This window comes from Mastigoproctus giganteus, chromosome 5 (assembly GCF_048544385.1).
Source record: "Mastigoproctus giganteus isolate SK-2022 chromosome 5, ASM4854438v1, whole genome shotgun sequence".
Taxonomy (NCBI): Eukaryota; Metazoa; Arthropoda; class Arachnida; order Uropygi; family Thelyphonidae; genus Mastigoproctus; species Mastigoproctus giganteus.
The window spans coordinates 36,197,739-36,216,264 of NC_143579.1; the positions used below are offsets into that span (position 1 = coordinate 36,197,739).

General features: G+C 39.5%; 1 protein-coding gene across 1 annotated transcript in view; it reads left to right on the forward strand.

The window, feature by feature from the left end:
* LOC150085304 (ATP-dependent DNA/RNA helicase DHX36-like) overlaps positions 1-18,526 on the forward strand; it is a 225,358-nt gene that overhangs the window by 47,418 nt on the left and 159,414 nt on the right. Inside the window, exon 2 of the mRNA XM_090374521.1 lies at positions 11,840-11,946. Within this exon, the coding sequence (XP_090230647.1) occupies positions 11,840-11,946 (107 nt within the window). The remainder of the gene's footprint in view (positions 1-11,839; positions 11,947-18,526) is intronic.

Sequence of the window (18,526 nt, forward strand, 5' to 3'; positions counted from 1 at the left end):
AAACAAATTTAAAGCTCAACTGGACAGGTATTTCGAATGAACGGAGGGGTGAAATGGGAGTGGTGTGTGTTTTTTTTTTTTTTTTTTTTGGCTGATGCTGAATAAGGTTGCTTTCTTGCATCATATGCCTCTGCTAATGCTAATACTGCAGTCACAGTATGGATTTTTTAGAGGGTGATCTTGGTTGACCAATCTTATAAGATACTGTGATGCAGTAACAATGGAACTGGAAACAAAAAAATTTGACATCATATACTTAGATTTCAATAAAGCTTTTGATACTGTTGCACATAAAAGACTGCTGTACAAATAGAAGCACTGTGGCATTAAGGAAAATCAGTGATGTGCATGAAGGGATAGTTGAGTGGGAGAAGACAGAGCATGTTTATCAGTGGGCACTGCTCTTCTTGGATTCTGTTATTAGTGGAGTCTGCCAAGGTTCAGTACTGGGCCATTGTTGTTTTTTTTTAAATGATATTGATGAAAGCATATTACACTTACTATCTAAATTTGGAGATGGTACAAAGGATGTCAGGGGGGTTTGTGACAGTAATCAGGATATGCTATGGCAGCAAGATCTAGAAAAATTCAGCAAATAAACTGAGAAGTGGCAAGTGAAGTTTAACCTCAACAGATGCAAGGTACTTTATATGCGTAGCAGTAATCCCAGGTTAATGTACCAACTATATGGTACCACACACAGGGTAGTGGAGAATGAAAAAGATCTGTGGGCAATTATATAATCAGATATTAGCATTAGCATTAGTAGAGGCATATGATGCAAGAAAGCAAGCTTATGCAGCATCAGCCAAAAAAAAAAAAAAAAAACACTTCCACTTCACCCCTCTGTTCGTTCGAAATACCTGTCCAGCTGACCTTAAATTTATTTAGGCTATCAACTTCCACAACTAGGGATGGAAGTGTGTTCCGCCAACCAACTACCTGCTGGCTAAAGCCAAATTTCCGCACATCTTTCCTAAATCTGTCTTTCCTCAATTTGAATTTATGCCCTCTCAGATAATTATTCTGATCAAGAGGAAGAATCCCATCAGCATTGAGCATGCTCAAACTATTCAAGGCTTTATACACCTCTATCAGATTACCTCGCCAGTGCCTAGTCTCCAGACACTGTAATTTGCAAAACTTAAGCCTTTTTTCATAAGAGCAACAGTTTGTTCCATTCACTAATCTTGTTGCCCTTCTCTGTACTCGTTCCAGGAGCTCTACATCCTTCTTGAAACAATGTAGAGCTCCTGGATCTACATCCTTCTGGAGGCCTCCAGACCTCTATATAGTACTCAATGTGTGGTCTGAGCATTGCCTTATATAAGGGAATAATCACCTCCTTATCCCTGCTAGAAAAATTCCTGTATATCATTGACAAGACACCACGAGCTACTCTTTCCGCCCGTCTGCACTGCTCAGAGAACTTCATATCTGCCTGCACAATTACTCCCAGGTCCTTTTCATTCTCTCCACTGTCAGTGTAGTACCACAGAGTTGATACGTTGCTCTGGGGTTGCTGTTTCCCATATGTAATACTTTACATGTCAATGTTAAACTTCATTTGCCACCTCTCAGCCCATCTGCTCAACCTTTCCAGATCCTGTTGCAGCAGCGTACTGTCATTAGTGTCCTTAACAACCCTGCCAACCTTTGTATTGTCTGCAAACTTGGACATTAAGCTTGATATGCCATCATCAATATTATTTATAAATACAGAAAACAATAATGGACCCAACACCAAACCCTGAGGGACTCCACTAATAACATTAGTCCACGATGATCAGTGTCTATTGATTACCACTCTCTGTCTTCTCCCCCTCAACCACCCCTTTATCCATAGCAGCAATTTGCCTCTAATGCCACACTGCTCCAATATGTGCAGCAGTCTTCCATGTGCAACAGTATCAAAAGCCTTTCTAAGATCCAAGTATGTAATATCAAAGTTATTCCCTGCATCCAGTTCCTTTGTGACTGCATCATAGTATCCAATCAAATTGTTCAGGCAAGACTTCCCCTTAACAAAACCATGCTGTGTCCGAGCTATAACTGAAGTCTTGTCTAGATGATCCTGCAGTGCTTCTTTAACCAGTGCCTCCATTAATTTTCCTGGAACAGAAGTTAAACTCACAGGTCTATAATTACTTGTGTCATCCTTTGATCCTCCTTTGTGAATTGGGGTCACATTTGCACATCTCCAGTCTATGGGTACCTCCCGTGAGTCCAAGGAAGCTCTCATAATTATGGCTAAGGGTTTGCTTACTTCCTTTGCTGCCTCCTTTAATATAACTGGATAGATTCCATCCACCCCAGGTGCCTTTCTTGTGTTTATCTTCAACAATTTCTCCTCCACTTTACTTTCAGTTATTACAAGATTATCTAGCTTACTGCCAGAGTTGAACACACCTCTGAATTCCCCTTGCTGAATAACTCCTCATGTGTGAATGTCGATGCAAAATATTCATTTAGTTTGTTAGCTACCTGAGCAGGATCATCAACAGTTGAACAATCGATATCAAGTGGACCAATCTGATTCATCCCTTTCCTTCTGGAGTTTACATAAGTAAAGAACTCTTTGCTGTTTTTCTTTGCATCACTTGCCAAAGATTTCTCATAATCTGCCTTCACCTGCCCAACTTCCTTTGTAACTTGGTTACAGATCAACTTATATCTATCATAGGCTTCTGTGTCACGTGTTAATTTATTTCACCGTTTTTACTCATCAGAGTCATTAGGCCTATAGCACACTCCTACTCTCAATTTTGATCTCCCAATGCTTATGTCACACCAAACTGACTCGACACTGCACTGTCCAGCGATGTCGACTGGCTTCACTTCCATGGATTTTGTGTTTACCATTAGCATTAGCATTAGTAGAGGCATTTGATGCAAGAAAGCAAGCTTATGCAGCATCAGCCAAAAAAAAAAAAAAAACCGCTCCCACTTCACCCCTCCGTTTGTTCAAAATACCTGTCCAGCTGAGCCTTAAACTTATTTAGGCTATCAACTTCCACGACAAGGGATGGAAGTCTGTTCCACCAACCAACCACCCGCTGGCTAAAGGCAAATTTCCGCACGTCTATCCTACTTCTGTCTTTCCTCAATTTGAATTTATGCCCTCTCAGATGATTATTCTGAGCGAGAGGAAGAATCCCATCAGCATTGAGCATGCTCAAACCATTCAAGGCTTTATACACCTCTATCAGATCACCTCGCTGGTGCCTAGTCTCCAGACACTGTAATTTGCAAAACTTAAGCCTTTCTTCGTGAGAGCACCCCTTTGTTCCATTCACTAATCTTGTTGTTATTCTCTGTACTCGTTCCAGCATCTCTACATCCTTCTTGAAATGAGGCCTCCAGACCTGTACACAGTACTCTAGGTGTGGCCTGACCATTGCCGTATACAAGGGAATAATCACCTCCTTATCCCTGCTAGAAAAATTCCTGTATATCATTGACAATACACTATGAGCTACTCTTGCAGCCCGTCTGCACTGCTCAGAGAACTTCATATCTGCCTGCACAACCACCCCCAGGTCCCTTTCATTCTCTACAACTGTCAGTGTAGTACCACAGAGTTGATATGTTGCTCTGGGGTTGCTGTTTCCCATGTGTAGTACTTTACATTTGTCAGTGTTAAACTTCATTTGCCACCTCTCAGCCCATCTGCTCAACCTTTCCAGATCCTGTTGCAGCAGCATAGTGTCATTAGTGTCCTTGACAACCCTGCCTACCTTTGTATCGTCTGCAAACTTCGGCTTTAAGCTTGATATACCCTCATCAATATCATTTATGAATACAGAAAACAATAATGGACCCAGCACTGAGCCCTGAGGGACTCCACTAATAACATTAGTCCACGACGATCAGTGTCCATTGATTACCACTGTCTGTCTTCTCCCCCTCAGCCACCCCTTTATCCACAGCAGCAATTTGCCTCCAATGCCACACTGCTCCAATTTGTGCAGCAGTCTTCCATGTGCAACAGTATCAAAAGCCTTTCTAAGATCTAAGTATATAATATCAAAGTTATTCCCTGCATCCAGTTCCTTTGTGACTGCATCATAGTATCCAATCAAATTGTTCAGGCAAGACTTCCCCTTAACAAAACCGTGCTGTGTCCGAGCTATAGCTGAAGTCTTGTCTAAATGATCCTGCAGTGCTTCTTTAACTAGTGCCTCCATTAATTTTCCTGGAACAGAAGTTAAACGCACAGTTCTATAATTACTTGTGTCAGCCTTTGATCCTCCTTTGTGAATTGGGGTGACATTTGCACATCTCCAGTCTGTGGGTACCTCCCCTGAGTCCACGGAAGCTCTCATAATTATGGCCAAGGGTTTGCTTACTTCCTTTGCTGCCTCCTTTAATATAACTGGATAGATCCCATCCACCCCCGGTGCCTTTCTTGTGTTTATCTTCAACAATTTCTCCTCCACTTTACTCTCAGTTATTACAAGATTCTCTAGCTTACTGCTAGAGTTGAATACACTTCTGGCTTTCCCCTCGCTAAATAACTCCTCATGTGTGAATATCGATGCAAAATATTCATTTAGTTTGTTAGCTACCTGAGCATGATCATCAACAGTTGAACCATCGATTGCCGCCTCCGTAGCCAGGTGGGAAGGAGCAGTAGTGCGTAGCACACTCTTCTTGATTAGACCGGGGTTCGAGCCCGTCACCACCAAATACGGAGGATGAGGAAAGGTCAGGGAATGACCACCGCATATTCCCGGAGCAATATGGCCTTAGTTGCTCCTGCTCCTAAAAACCAAATAACAACAACGAACCATCGATATCAAGTGGACCAATCTGATTCATCCCCTTCCTTCTAGAGTTTACATAAGTAAAGAACTGTTTGCTGTTTTTCTTTGCATCCCTTGCCAAAGATTTCTCGTAATCTGCCTTCGCCTGCCTAACCTCCTTTGTAACTTGGTTACAGATCAACTTGTATCTATCATAGGCTTCTCTGTCATGTGTTAATTTATATGTATCCCATGCATGTTTCTTCTCTGCCATATGCCTCATCAGTTCATCTGACATCCATTTAGGCTAAAACTTGAACAATATTTCTTAGTTGGTATGTAAAGCCTAGTAGCTTCCAAGATAAGTAAGTGGCGCCTCTGTAGCCAGGTGGGCAGGAGCAGCAGTGCGTAGCACACGCTTCTTGATCAGACCGGGGTTCGAGCCCGTGACCACCAAATACGGAGGATGCGGAAAGGTCATGAAATGACCACCGCATATCACCGGAGCAATATGACCTTAGTTGCTAATGCTCCTAAAAAAAAAAAAACCAAACCAAACCAAGATAAGTATAGAATTATGTATAGATTTTTTGATTAATTTGGTGTATTTATTCTTTACTCGGCCTTGTAAAAGTATCGGTAAGGGTTTCCACGTGTTCGTAACTACCGTTCGTATCCACCGTTACCGTTAGTAACTTTCCCGCCATTGTGATACCGTACTAGATATACCGTAGGTTATATACCGTACTAGATAGCGTTAGTTGAACTTCGTTAGCAGTTAAATTGTACGTTTAAATAAATACATATAACGACTTAGATTGCAAACGTAATATAATTAATAACATAACATAATTAATTAATAAATTAATAGAATCATGACTCAGACCAGAGCAGCAAAGCAAAAGGCTCAAGCTAATGGAAGTGCTGTGGCTCAGAGCAGAACTGAGGGGGGGGCAGTTGTCCTCTGACTTACAGCCTTATAAAATGCACTGTTTGCTTGATGTTTGCAGAGCAATCGGGTACGGGACATGATACTGCCAAGGGGGATGTCTTTGTGTGTGTGCGCGATGCAAGGAGTGTATCGATATCAGGCAACAACTCGGCGTTCTTGTGGGCCTATATGAGAGCTTGAAGGACAGGGTGGATGCCCTCGAAGAAACTAAATTGAGGGGCCCATCAAACTCTCAGCTGCCCACATCAACGCCAGAGCTTGCACTTGGGCCTCGCGTGACACAGAGACAACCCCTAAGGCAGAATGCGCTGGTCCCGAAGGAACTAGTAGTTGTTGGTGACTCTATTGTCAGGGTAACGGGGAACATGCTTTGTAAAAAAGATAGGTGGAACAGGACCAGGGTATGTCTGCCAGGGGCAAAGGTTGATGACGTTGTAGAGCGAATATCATCTTTTAAGGGCACAAAAGGTGATATAGTTGTACACGTTGGCACTAATAATATTAAGAGTAGGAGACCGGCAGAATTACTTAACAAGTACAGGTCACTGTCGAACAAAAGCCGAGAATTAGGGTTGAATTTGAAAGTGTCTGCAATTCTGCCCAGACACGATTGGAGCGAGTATATGATGAGAGCCTTGTCGATCAATTCGGCCCTGGAAAGATTGTGCAAGGCTCAAGGGGTAGAATTTTTTTCAGCCTGGACTGTACTTGTTAACAGGAGAGATTGCTTCTACAGGGATGGGATACACTTAAATAGAAAGGGTGCAAGAATATTTGCTGATGATATCGAGGCAGTGTTAGGTGGGTCGGAAAACTGCTAGCTTGGGGGGAGACAAAGACCAATAGATTGACAGTAGCCACTGGCAGAGGTGAAAGAGATTCTTGCACTGCTTCTATTAGAATGAGCAGAAGCCTGAAAAACAAGATGCATGGTATTTCAGAGAATGCTGGGAGCCATTGCGGTACAAGTAAACACATGGGTTGTGTTAGGGTAGCTAAGAATAGAAACAGGTGCAGGTATACTTGCGTGTACACCAATGCTAGGAGTTTAGTAAATAAATTTGATGAATTTGAGGTATTGCTCAAAACATCGAAGGCAGATGTTGTTGGGATATCAGAGACGTGGTGTCACACAGATATAAGGGATGCAGAACTGCAATTTGGGGAGTACAACGTCTACAGAAAGGATAGACAGGATAGGAAGGGGGGAGGGGTTATGCTATTAGTTAAGAAACACATAAAAACCAAGGAAGTGAAGCCAGTCGACATCGCTGGACAGTGCAGTGTGGAGTCAGTTTGGTGTGACATAAACATTGGGGGATCAAAATTGAGAGTACGAGTGTGCTATAGGCCTAATGACTCTGATGAGTATAATAAGGAACTGTACAGGGAAATAGAGTGGGCCAGTAAATCAAAGTGTCTTATAATGGGAGATTTTAATTTCCCAGATATTGACTGGAATTTGGGGGCTGGTTACTCACACACTAGCAGGGCTTTTGTGGATTTATTGGATGGTTGTTTTCTACATCAGCATGTTCGGGAGGCAACTAGAGGGAGTAATACTCTTGATTTGATTATCAGCAGTGATTCTTCATGCATTAAGAATCTGCAGATAAATGAACCACTAGGTGGCAGTGATCACAGTGTGCTGAAGTGGGATTTACTCAAAGAGGTAACTACCATTAGGGGTAAAGGGAAGGGTTATTGCTTTCGTGAAGGTGACTACGATGGACTGAGACAGTATTTAAATTCTATGCAGTGGGACCAACTGATGATGTTACCAACAGCAAATTAAAAATGGGAAGCATTCAAAGAACTTATCTTGGAAGCTACTAGGCTTTACATACCAACTAAGAAATATTGTTCAAGGTTTAGGCCAAAATGGATGTCAGATGAACTAATGAGGCATATGGCAGAGAAGAAAAATGCATGGGATACATACAAATTAACACATGACACAGAAGCCTATGATAGATACAAGTTGATATGCAACCAAATTACAAAGGAGGTTAGGCAGGCGAAGGCAGATTACGAGAAATCCTTGGCAAGGGATGCAAAGAAAAACAGCAAAGAGTTCTTTACTTATGTAAACTCTAGGAGGAAGGCGATGAATCAGATTGGTCCACTTGATATTGATGGGTCAAGTGTTGATGATCCTGCTCAGGTAGCTAACAAACTAAATGAATATTTTGCATCGACATTCACACATGAGGAGTTATTCAGTGAGGGGAATGCCAGAGGTGTATTCAACTCTAGCAGTAAGCTACAGAATCTTGAAATAACTGGGAGTAAAGTGGAGAAGAAACTGTTGAAGATAAACACAAGAAAGGCACCCGGGGTGGATGGGATCTATCCAGTTATATTAAAGGAGGCAGCAAAGGAAGTAAGCAAACCCTTAGCCATAATTATGAGAGCTTCCTTGGACTCAGGGGAGGTACCCATATACTGGAAATGTGCAAATGTGACCCCAATTCACAAAGGAGGATCAAAGGCTGACACAAGTAATTATAGACCTGTGAGCTTAACTTCGGTTCCAGGAAAATTAATGGAGGCACTGGTTAAAGAAGCACTGCAGGATCATTTAGACAAGACTTCAGTTATAGCTCAGACACAGCATGGTTTTGTTAAGGGGAAGTCTTGCCTGACCAACTTGATTGGATACTATGATGCAGTCACAAAAGAACTGGATGCAGGGAATAACTTTGATATTATATACTTGGATCTTAGAAAGGCTTTTGATACTGTTGCACATGGAAGACTGCTACACAAATTGGAGCAGTGTGACATTGGAGGCAAATTGCTGCTATGTATAAAGGGGTGGTTGAGGGGGAGAAGACAGAGAGTGGTAATCAATGGACACTGCTCATCGTGGACTGATGTTATTAGTGGAGTCCCTCAGGGCTCAGTGTTGGGTCCATTATTGTTTTCTGTATTTATAAATGATATTGATGATGGTATATCGGGCTTAATGTCCAAGTTTGCAGACGATACAAAGGTTGGCAGGGTTGTCAAGGACACTACTGACACTATGCTGCTGCAACAGGATCTGGAAAGGTTGAGCAGATGGGCTGAGAGGTGGCAAATGAAGTTTAACATTGACAAATGTAAAGTACTACACATGGGAAACAGCAACCCCAGAGCAACGTATCAACTCTGTGGTACTACACTGACAGTGGTAGAGAATGAAAGGGACTTGGGGGTGGTTGTGCAGGCAGATATGAAGTTCTCTGAACAGTGCAGACGGGCTGCAAGAGTAGCTCATAGAGTATTGTCAATGATATACAGGAATTTTTCCAGCAGGGATAAGGAGGTGATTATTCCATTGTATAAGGCGATGGTCAGGCCACACTTAGAGTACTGTATACAGGTCTGGAGGCCTCATTTCAAGAAGGATGTAGAGCTGCTGGAACGAGTACAGAGAAGGGCAACAAGATTAGTGAATGGAACAAAGGGGTGCTCTTACGAAGAAAGGCTTAAGTTTTGCAAATTACAGTGTCTGGAGACTAGGCACCAGCGAGGTGATCTGATAGAGGTGTATAAAGTTTTGAATGGTTTAAGCATGCTCAATGCTGATGGGATTCTTCCTCTAGCTCAGAAAAATCACCTGAGAGGGCATAAATTCAAATTGAGGAAAGACAGATATAGGTTAGACGTGCAGAAATTTGCATTTAGCTAGCAGGTGGTTGGTTGGTGGAACAGACTTCCATCCCTTGTGGTGGAGGTTGATAGCCTAAATAAGTTGAAGGCTCAGCTGGACAGGTATTTTGAACGAACAGAGGGGTGAAGTGGAAGTGTTTTTTTTTTTTTTTTTTTGGCTGATGCTGCATAAGCTTGCTTTCTTGCATCAAATGCCTCTACTAATACTAATACTAATTTAAATACTGTCTCAGTCCATCGTAGTCGCCTTTACGAAAGCAATAACCCTTCCCTTTACCCCTAATGGTAGTTACCTCTTTGAGTAAATCCCACTTCAGCACACTGTGATCACTGCCACCTAGTGGTTCATTTATCTGCAGATTCTTAATGCATGAAGAATCACTGCTGATAATCAAATCAAGAGTATTCCTCCCTCTAGTTGCCTCCTGAACATGCTGATGTAGAAAACAATCATCCAATAAATCCGGGCGCCTCCGTAGCCAGGTGGGAAGGAGCAGCAGTGCGCAGCACACGCTTCTTGATTAGACCGGGGTTCGAGCCCGTCACCACCAAATACGGAGGATGCGGAAAGGTCAAGGAATGACCACCGCATATCCCGGAGCAATATGGCCTTAGTTGCTAATGCTCCTAAAAACCAACAAAACAAACAACATCCAATAAATCCACAAAAGCCTTGCTAGTGTGTGAGTGACCAGCCCCCAAATTCCAGTCAATATCTGGGAAATTAAAATCTCCCATTATAAGACTCTCTGATTTACTGGCCCACTCTATTTCCCTGTACAGTTTCTTATTATACTCATCAGAGTCATTAGGCCTATTGCACACTTCTATTCTCAGTTTTGATCTCCGAATGCTTATGTCACACCAAACTGACTCGACACTGCATTGTCCAGCGATGTTCACTGGCTTCACTTTCTTGGATTTTATGTATTTCTTAACTAATAGCATAACCCCTTCTCCTTTCCTATCTTGTCTATCCTTCCTGTACACATTGTACTCCCCAAATTCCAGTTCTGCATTCCTTATATCTGTGTGACACCACTTCTCTGATATCTCAACAATATCTGCCTTAGATGTTCTGAACAATACCTCAAATTGATCAAATTTATTTACCAATCTCCTAGCATTGGTGTACACGCAAGTATACATGCACCTGTTCCTATTCCTAGCTATATTTAACTATATTCCTAATTTATATTCCTATATTCCTAGCTATATTCCTAAATATATTTAACTTATCTTAAAAGCATACACAAGACTACACAGAAATTCACGAGAACAATTTTAATGCAAAAAAGTGGTAAGTTACAAAAATCTGGGTGGGGATTGCCTGATGTTTTGGTTGCTGCTTTGTTCCCATCTTCTGAGGCTTAAATCTGTTTAGAATGAGCCCTTGCAGCTATGTGTACAGCATCTATGGCTGTGAGGCCTTATCCGAAAGAAGAAAGTGGAAGTGCTACCAAAATGCTAGGCATTTTAAAACACCAGCTTCCTCCCAACTTACACAAGGTTATTTTTAAAACATCTAATTTATCTATTAAAATTATTCTCATGAACATATAGACAGCCTTGTATATTCTTTTAAGATATACAATATCTTAAAAGAAACCTGTAATCTTTCATATATTATATATATTTAATTGTTTATATTCATACTTCCTATACTACGGATCCCGAAGCAAGAGGCCTATTTAGTTTTAAATCATTTATATTTAAGCTAATTATTAACTGTTCTGTTTTATGTGTGTAATTTTAAAATAAGTCTCATGGGCTACAAGCAGCCTGATGACTACTACTTTGATCATCTTTGTTGCAGTCTGCCACTGTCTTTGTTAAAATAAATTTCACGTTACATAAGTATGTTTTTGTGTATTCTGATTAATTTATAAATGAGATTGTTAGATTCCACACTATCTGTTTTGTGAAATTTATTTATTTCATAGGACTTGTAAAATAATTAAACCTATTTTACAAGTCTTAGAATAAGAAAAAAGTTAACAACTAAAGTTTGTCATAGAAAAGACTATTAGTTTTTTTTGTAACTCTCTTATTTTGAGTGGTTATGATGAGTCACTTTACTCTTGCACTTTCAATAAACAGCACTTTTCAGAGAAGCATTTATTTGTGATTGTAATTGCCTCTCATTGATGAGTTAATGACCACTGAAATTGGCCACCTTGGGGAGACTCACATTACAAATAATAATAATATACTTCTCTTGGTGTTTATTCTGTTATATACAGATTGTTGTTTATTGGTGTTTGTAAAAATGGTGTTTATTCTGTTATATACAGATTGTTTATCTGTATATAACAGAATAATTTTTCTTTTCTGTTGTGCAAACTTTAGTTTACATGTGAAGCCTGCTCTACAAAAGGAGATTGTAATTTAGAATTAAATTCTGATAAAAACTACATGAAAAATAGCTGACTATCATTCTATTCTATCAGTCTCTCTAAGAGTGAATATTTGTTTCTTTTATTAGGCTGTCTTTATCATGGAGAATATTCATATACATTTATTGAGGATGTACATGGCAAGGATATTAGGCTTCTGAATAGGAAAACACATTCTGAGATAAAGAAGAATCAGGTATTTTTTAAAATGACTTAATGAAAGTCAGAATCTATTTGAAAATTACAGTGAAATCCCTCTTAGAAGTTATTCTTTCGTATGGCTCCTGCATTAGAATGGCTGTTCTTGAGCAGTTTTTAATGAGACATGTAATTTTTTTCTACATAGGATGTTGGTATTCTACTTTTTGTACAAAATTATGGATCCAAATGCAGTGAACTCTTAAAAATGTGGCATCCTTTGGAATTGAGGGGTGCCAAATGTGTAAACATTTATAATGACTAAAAAGTAGTGCTGATAGTTAAAAATGTAAATAACAGTTCAGTTTGTTAAATAGTACTAGTATTTGCCATATAGTGCAAGGAAGGCACAGGCTGCACTGGTAAAAAAAAAAAAAAAAAAAACCCAATCAAGTAGATAAGAAAACACAAATTATGTGCTTCCCTCCTCACACAGATAACTTTATTCTATTATACAAATAGAATAAACTTACCAATATTCAAAGGTCTATCCAGTAGACTTTGAATCTTTTCAAACTGTCAGCCTCAACTACCTGCAGGGGCAACTACTTATTCCAGCTATCAACACCTAAAGCACCTAAAGAAAGACATCAAGCTTCTTGAAAGGGTGCAAAGAAGGGTAACTCGCCTGGTGAGATCGGCAAAAGGGCGTCCTTATGAAGAAAGACTTCGAATATGTGGGTTGCAGAGTTTGGAAACTAGACACCTTAGAGGGGATTTGATTGAGGTGTTTAAGGCTCTGAGAGGCATCAGTAAAATGAATGAGGACAAAATTTTCAAGATTATAAATGATGCTAGAACTAGGGGACATAAATTCAAGTTACGGGGGGGAAATGTTTAGATTGGACTGCAGGAAGTTTTATTTTAGCCAGCGAGTTATAAATTACTGGAATAAGTTGCCTTCATGGGTGGTAGAGGCCGACAGTTTGGGGAAATTCAAAGGTCATCTGGATAGTACTTTCGGGTAAGGGAAGCGCATAGGATGATAGGTTTAATTTCCTTTTTATTTTATTTATTTATTTATTTTTTGTTTTTATTGTTGTTTTGTTGGGATTTTTTTTTTTTTTTTTTTTTGGCTGGTGCAGCATAAGCCATAGGCTTTCTTGCACCATGCGGCCGTTACTAATACTAAATACTAAAATACTAATACCTCACTGGCTAAAAGAAAACATCCTACAATCTAATCTGAACTTCAAGCCCTTTAATTTGAATTTATGACCCCTAGTTCTAGAATTGTTTAGAACAGCGGTTCCCAAACTACTGAGATCTACAGACCCTTTCAAAAATCAAAAAAGTTCACAGACCCCTTCAAATATCAAAAAACGTTTGCAGACCCCATATATAACCTATGCATATGTTGTGTGTGTGTGTGTGTGTGTGTGTGTGTGTGTGTGTGTGTGTGTGTGTGTGTGTGGTTGACCACCGTTTTGCAGACCCCCTGGAACTGGTCTATGGACCCAATTTGGGAAATGTTGGTTTAGAACATAGTGTATAGAGTTATTTGTAATGTGGCTCTGGGGGTTTTCGCTAATGTTTAACTCTGTATTGAATACATCTCTTTAAAGGGCAGATTTATGAATGTTAGTACTTGTTCGTGTAGTGTTAGTGAGGATTGTGTTGTTCATCTGGCCTCTTATCCTAGGGCCTGTGTTTTGACACGAAACCTCTAGTTTACTGTCCACTGCTACAAGGAGTCGGGCTAGGCAGTAGTGTTGTTTGTAATGCGGCTCCAGGGTTCCCCCTTCAAATCAGCATCAAGCAATATGATGAATACAGTGAATTCTAGTGAATTAAGGGTTAGTGAATTCTTAACTGTAATACAGTAATACCCCGACTTACGCTACCCCGACTTACGCGAACTCGGAGTTACGCGGTTCTTGATTTTTTCGTTTGGCAACGCTGCCGCCCACTATCTTCAAGGTCGTTTTTCATATGTTATCGATATACGGTGCGACGGCGGAGAATGAGAGCGAAAGATGAACAAAATTCAACTTTGCTGCTTTTATGTTTTTTATATCAGTGAAGGGGAAACACATTTCACCATAATAACGTAAAAACCAACACAATTCCAGCTATCAGTATAATCGCAAATGCAATTAGATCGAGTTTACTACCAGTTTATAACAGATTTCACTAGCAGAAACGCAACTGGATTTTTATTGTTTTATGGTAGTAACCCCTAGAAATGTGAGGTGTTAATAGTGTATCTCTGCCTTTATGGTGTTGTTTATTCAGTTGCTACATGCGCGCAGCTTTGTTTATGCGTATCAAGCGTGCCTCCTCGTTTTGTAATTGCGCTTTATTCCCTAAAAATTAGTAAAATACTTAAAAGGTGTGAAAAGGAAGCGTCCTGGTGAAGACACTGCAGATTCAGAGAGAAAAAGAAAAGCAATTATCGATAAACAGAGGCGGACTGGGTCAAAAATTCTCACCCGGGAAAATTTATAGTGGCCTCATACTATGGTTTATGGCCAAAATCACACTGGCCCACCGGGGTTTCCCCGGTAAGGCTTATGGCCAGTCCGCCTCTGTCGATAGAGAAAAAATACGAAATTGTGAAACGCTTTGAGCGAAATGAAAGACCATGTGATATTGCACGTGCTACAGGCCTAAATGAAGCAACGGCGAAAAGCACATGACAATTGCAAACTTGACAGGTTGAAAATTGAAAAGGGCTCAATTGTAAAGGGCTTAAAAATTTTAGAAAACATAGACTCCAACGAAGAACGCGTTATAGCTACAAAGCAAGGAATAAAAAAATTATTAGCTTGCTACGACGAAATTCTGCGTAAAAAAAAGAAGGCGCTGTGTCGTCAGACGAATTTGTTAGATTTTATGAAGCCATTGACATCGAAATAACTTTTTTACGTAAGTCATTTGTTTTTTTAATACATATTTTGTATTAATATGTATAAAGAACTGCAATTTTATTAATATTTTTCTTCTAAACTAGTGTTTTTGTTAGTCCTTGGTCCCAATTAAGCAAAATTTATATGTATTTATATGCAAAGTTGTACCCCGACTTACGCGAATTCGACTTACGCGATTTTCGTCGGACCCACCTATCGCGTAACTTCGGGGTATTACTGTATGTGGTTTGTGTTCTTTCTCTCACACAATTACACTCACATTTATTCTTCTGGCTTTCATTTCATTTGCTCAGCTCTTTCTTCCTGTACTGCACTCTTTCACTCGACCTACTTACTCTTATTCACCTCAACTTATTTTATAATTGTTTAGAACAGTGAGAATTCCATTTTCATTCATTTTACTAATCCCTCTCAGAGCCTTATAAACCTCAATCAGGTCATCCTTGAGGTGCCTGGTTGCCAAGCTCTCTAGCCCACATAATCAGAGTCTTTCCTCGTATGGTCATCCTTTTGCCAATCCCACCATTCGAGTTGCCCATCTTTGAACCCTTTCAAGAAGCAATGTCTTTTTTCAGATGAGGTCTCCACACTTGAACACAGTATTCCAAATGTGGTCTTACAACTGCCTTATAAAGTGGGATTATGACTTTCCTATTTCTACAGGATAGCATTTAATAAATCATTGATAAGACACCATGGGCTTTCCTAGCTGCCTGTTTACACTGTTCAGAAAACTTCATATCTGCCCATATTGATCCCTTTCCTCTTCCACTGCTTTTAATTCAACCCCACCAATTTTATTTCTGGGTTGCTATTCCCCAACTGTAAGACCTTGCATTTAGCAGCATTAAAACATTGCTGCTACTTCTCTGACCATCTTTGAAGCCTGTTCAAGTGAAGTAACCCTGCTTGGCATTGGTCATTAATGACTCTGCCAATCTTCATGTCACCTGCAAATTTTGACATCACACCTTCTATTGCTGCATCAATGTCATTTATGAAAATGAGAAACAGCAGTGGACCAAGAACCAATCCTTGAGGGACCCCACTCTTGAAGTTACACCAATCTAAAGGAAAAAAAAAAAAAAACCTAAAGAATATCCACCGAGCAATCCATCTTAGAATCTTACTAATAATCCCAACCTGTTCAAGCTTATACAGCAACCTCTTATGAGGGACCAAGTCAAATGCTTTGCTAAAGTCCAAATAAACTTTGTCGAAATTATTCTCTAAATCCAGCTCATGAGTAACTGTGTCAAAATAGCCAACTAAGTTAATTAATCATAATTTACCCTTAACAAAGCCATGTAGTCAGTGTAAGCAGTCTGTAGTTACCAACTTCACTCTTCAAACCGCTTTTATGTATAGGCATTAAGCTGGCACTTCTCCAATCCAAAGAAAAAGTTCAAATTCAGCCATTTTATTGACAACACTCCTGACATTACTGTAGACACAGTTGAGATTAAGTAGCCTTCTATAGTTTACTACCCTGACACACCCATTGAAGTGATTTGGGTTTGTATCCTAAGCTATATCTTTCTTCTCATTTGAAACATTGCTACCCTCAGAACATCCTATTAACATCGGTTGTTGTGGCAACAAACAAGAATTTATTAGGTGTGTGCAAGCATTACTTTGACCCATATCATCAGTTAAATGCAAATCTAAATTACCCTTCTCCTCCCGAACTAGCAGCAGTTTCCCTCAATGCTTATGGTATCTTCAATGATAGTGGCAAAAATCACACCACCACTTTTGTTCAAATGAATACCATCTCTACAAAATAGATTCCTACTACCTACCTACAAATACTGGCCACGCTGATAAAAATTTTTTCCCTTAGAGCCTTGCAGGTTGTCTCAAGTTAATCCACAAGCCTTTCAGCACATAGTCCCTCCTATTGTGTCTGGGCAGTATTACAGATACATACAGATTGTGACCTAACTTGCGGCATTTTCTCAGCATAGTCCTATGTTTCTCCAATAGATGGTCAGTTCATGAATGCTTAATATGTATGCTTTGCTCCTAGAAAATACACTGATTCTGGACCACCTATCTCTATTATAAAAAAATGTTACCTGTTTCCCTGACAATAGAGTCTCCCAATAAAACTAGATCACCTTTGACCAGAGCAGTCTGCACTTGACTATTCTTTTCTGGGTCCTGAATCGGCTGGTGCATCATTTGGCAGGTCAGGAGATACTCGAGTTCCTGACAAACTCCCAGTTACATTTGTTTCTAGGGTAGGCATTCATTTCAGTAACTCAAATTCTTCTATTAATGCACCAAGTTGTAATTTGAGATCAGTACACTTCTTATATCGGTTTCAAAGAAAATAATCGCCAGATGAGCTAGGTCTGTCTACTAGACCAGCCTTAGAATACATACCACAGGTTGTATGAACGATGAAGTCGTGACTCACATTAGAAATGCCTGCAGGCATTTTCATTGAGTCCTGATGTCCCCGGACTTCGTATTATAAGTGGATCTTGTAGCAACCATAATTTAAGTAAAATTTGAACTTAAAATTTACAATATATTAAAGAATTTGTTAACAAAATATCACAGAAATTTGCTGTAATGTAATAACTAGATCGTATGTATAGCTTAGCTTAATTTTTCAGCACTCACCTCATAGTAATCCACTTAGTTGGTGGAAAGTTTTACCACATACATAGTGGTTATAGGAGTCTAATAACTTACGGGAATTATGGATTTAAGAACTAAGTTATGGGTTTTAAATTTTTTGCTAAGAAAGGAAAGTGCACCTTCCATTCCATGGTTGCCTAATTAAATTAAATTAAATGAAGAAAGATAAAAGCTAATAGCCGCGCACGAGCGACTTTTGAAATCGTCTTCAGTTAGCTATAGTGGGGGGAAGAGAGCGTGCGAGTGTGTTATATACGGGTTGGGTTCCCGAAATGCATTTCATTGCATGTGGAAACTTAATACATGCTAAATTCCAAATGGGGGAAAAGTTGGCGGGAATCTTTTTGTTTAATACGTTAAGTGATGTATGGCGCTTAAACCACTCAATGACGAGGGCTTCGTTTTGAAGGATTTTATAGCTGGAATTTAATTTGAGTCCTGTGATGGCTGAATCGATGAGTGGGTTATGATTATAAAATTGGACGTGTTGTGTTAGTTCTGTACTTGCTAAATTAGATTTGAAGCTATTAAAGTGGTAGTATGCACGCGTGTTGGAAATTTTTGATGTTCCAAATTTTGCTGTTGTACTGCCTATGTAACATGCTTGGCAATCTGATTGGCATCTAGTCAGATATATAATGTTGTTATGATCTTGTGTCCCATACTCATGTGTTGTCTTGTATGAATTGAATTTGGAACTTAATTTGTTATAAGACGTGAATATTAATTTGATATCTGTATTCTTAAAAATCTTTTGAAGTCTTCTAGCATATTGTTGATGATATGGGAGGGCAATAAGGGGTTTATGTATCTTATTCTTATTCACGTGGTTATTAATTTTGATTGGGTTATTATTGTTATTATGGACTTTGGTGATGGTTTCTTTTATTAGTTGTAATGGTTATTTTCTGTCGATGTATTTTTTGGTGAGGTATTGCAATTCTACAGATAGGTCTGTTTGTGTGTGACTATATTTTACAGCATTGTATATTTGGTTGTATAGAACTGCTTTTTTTATGTATACATTTTAGAACTCACATCACTGTTACTTGACGCCAA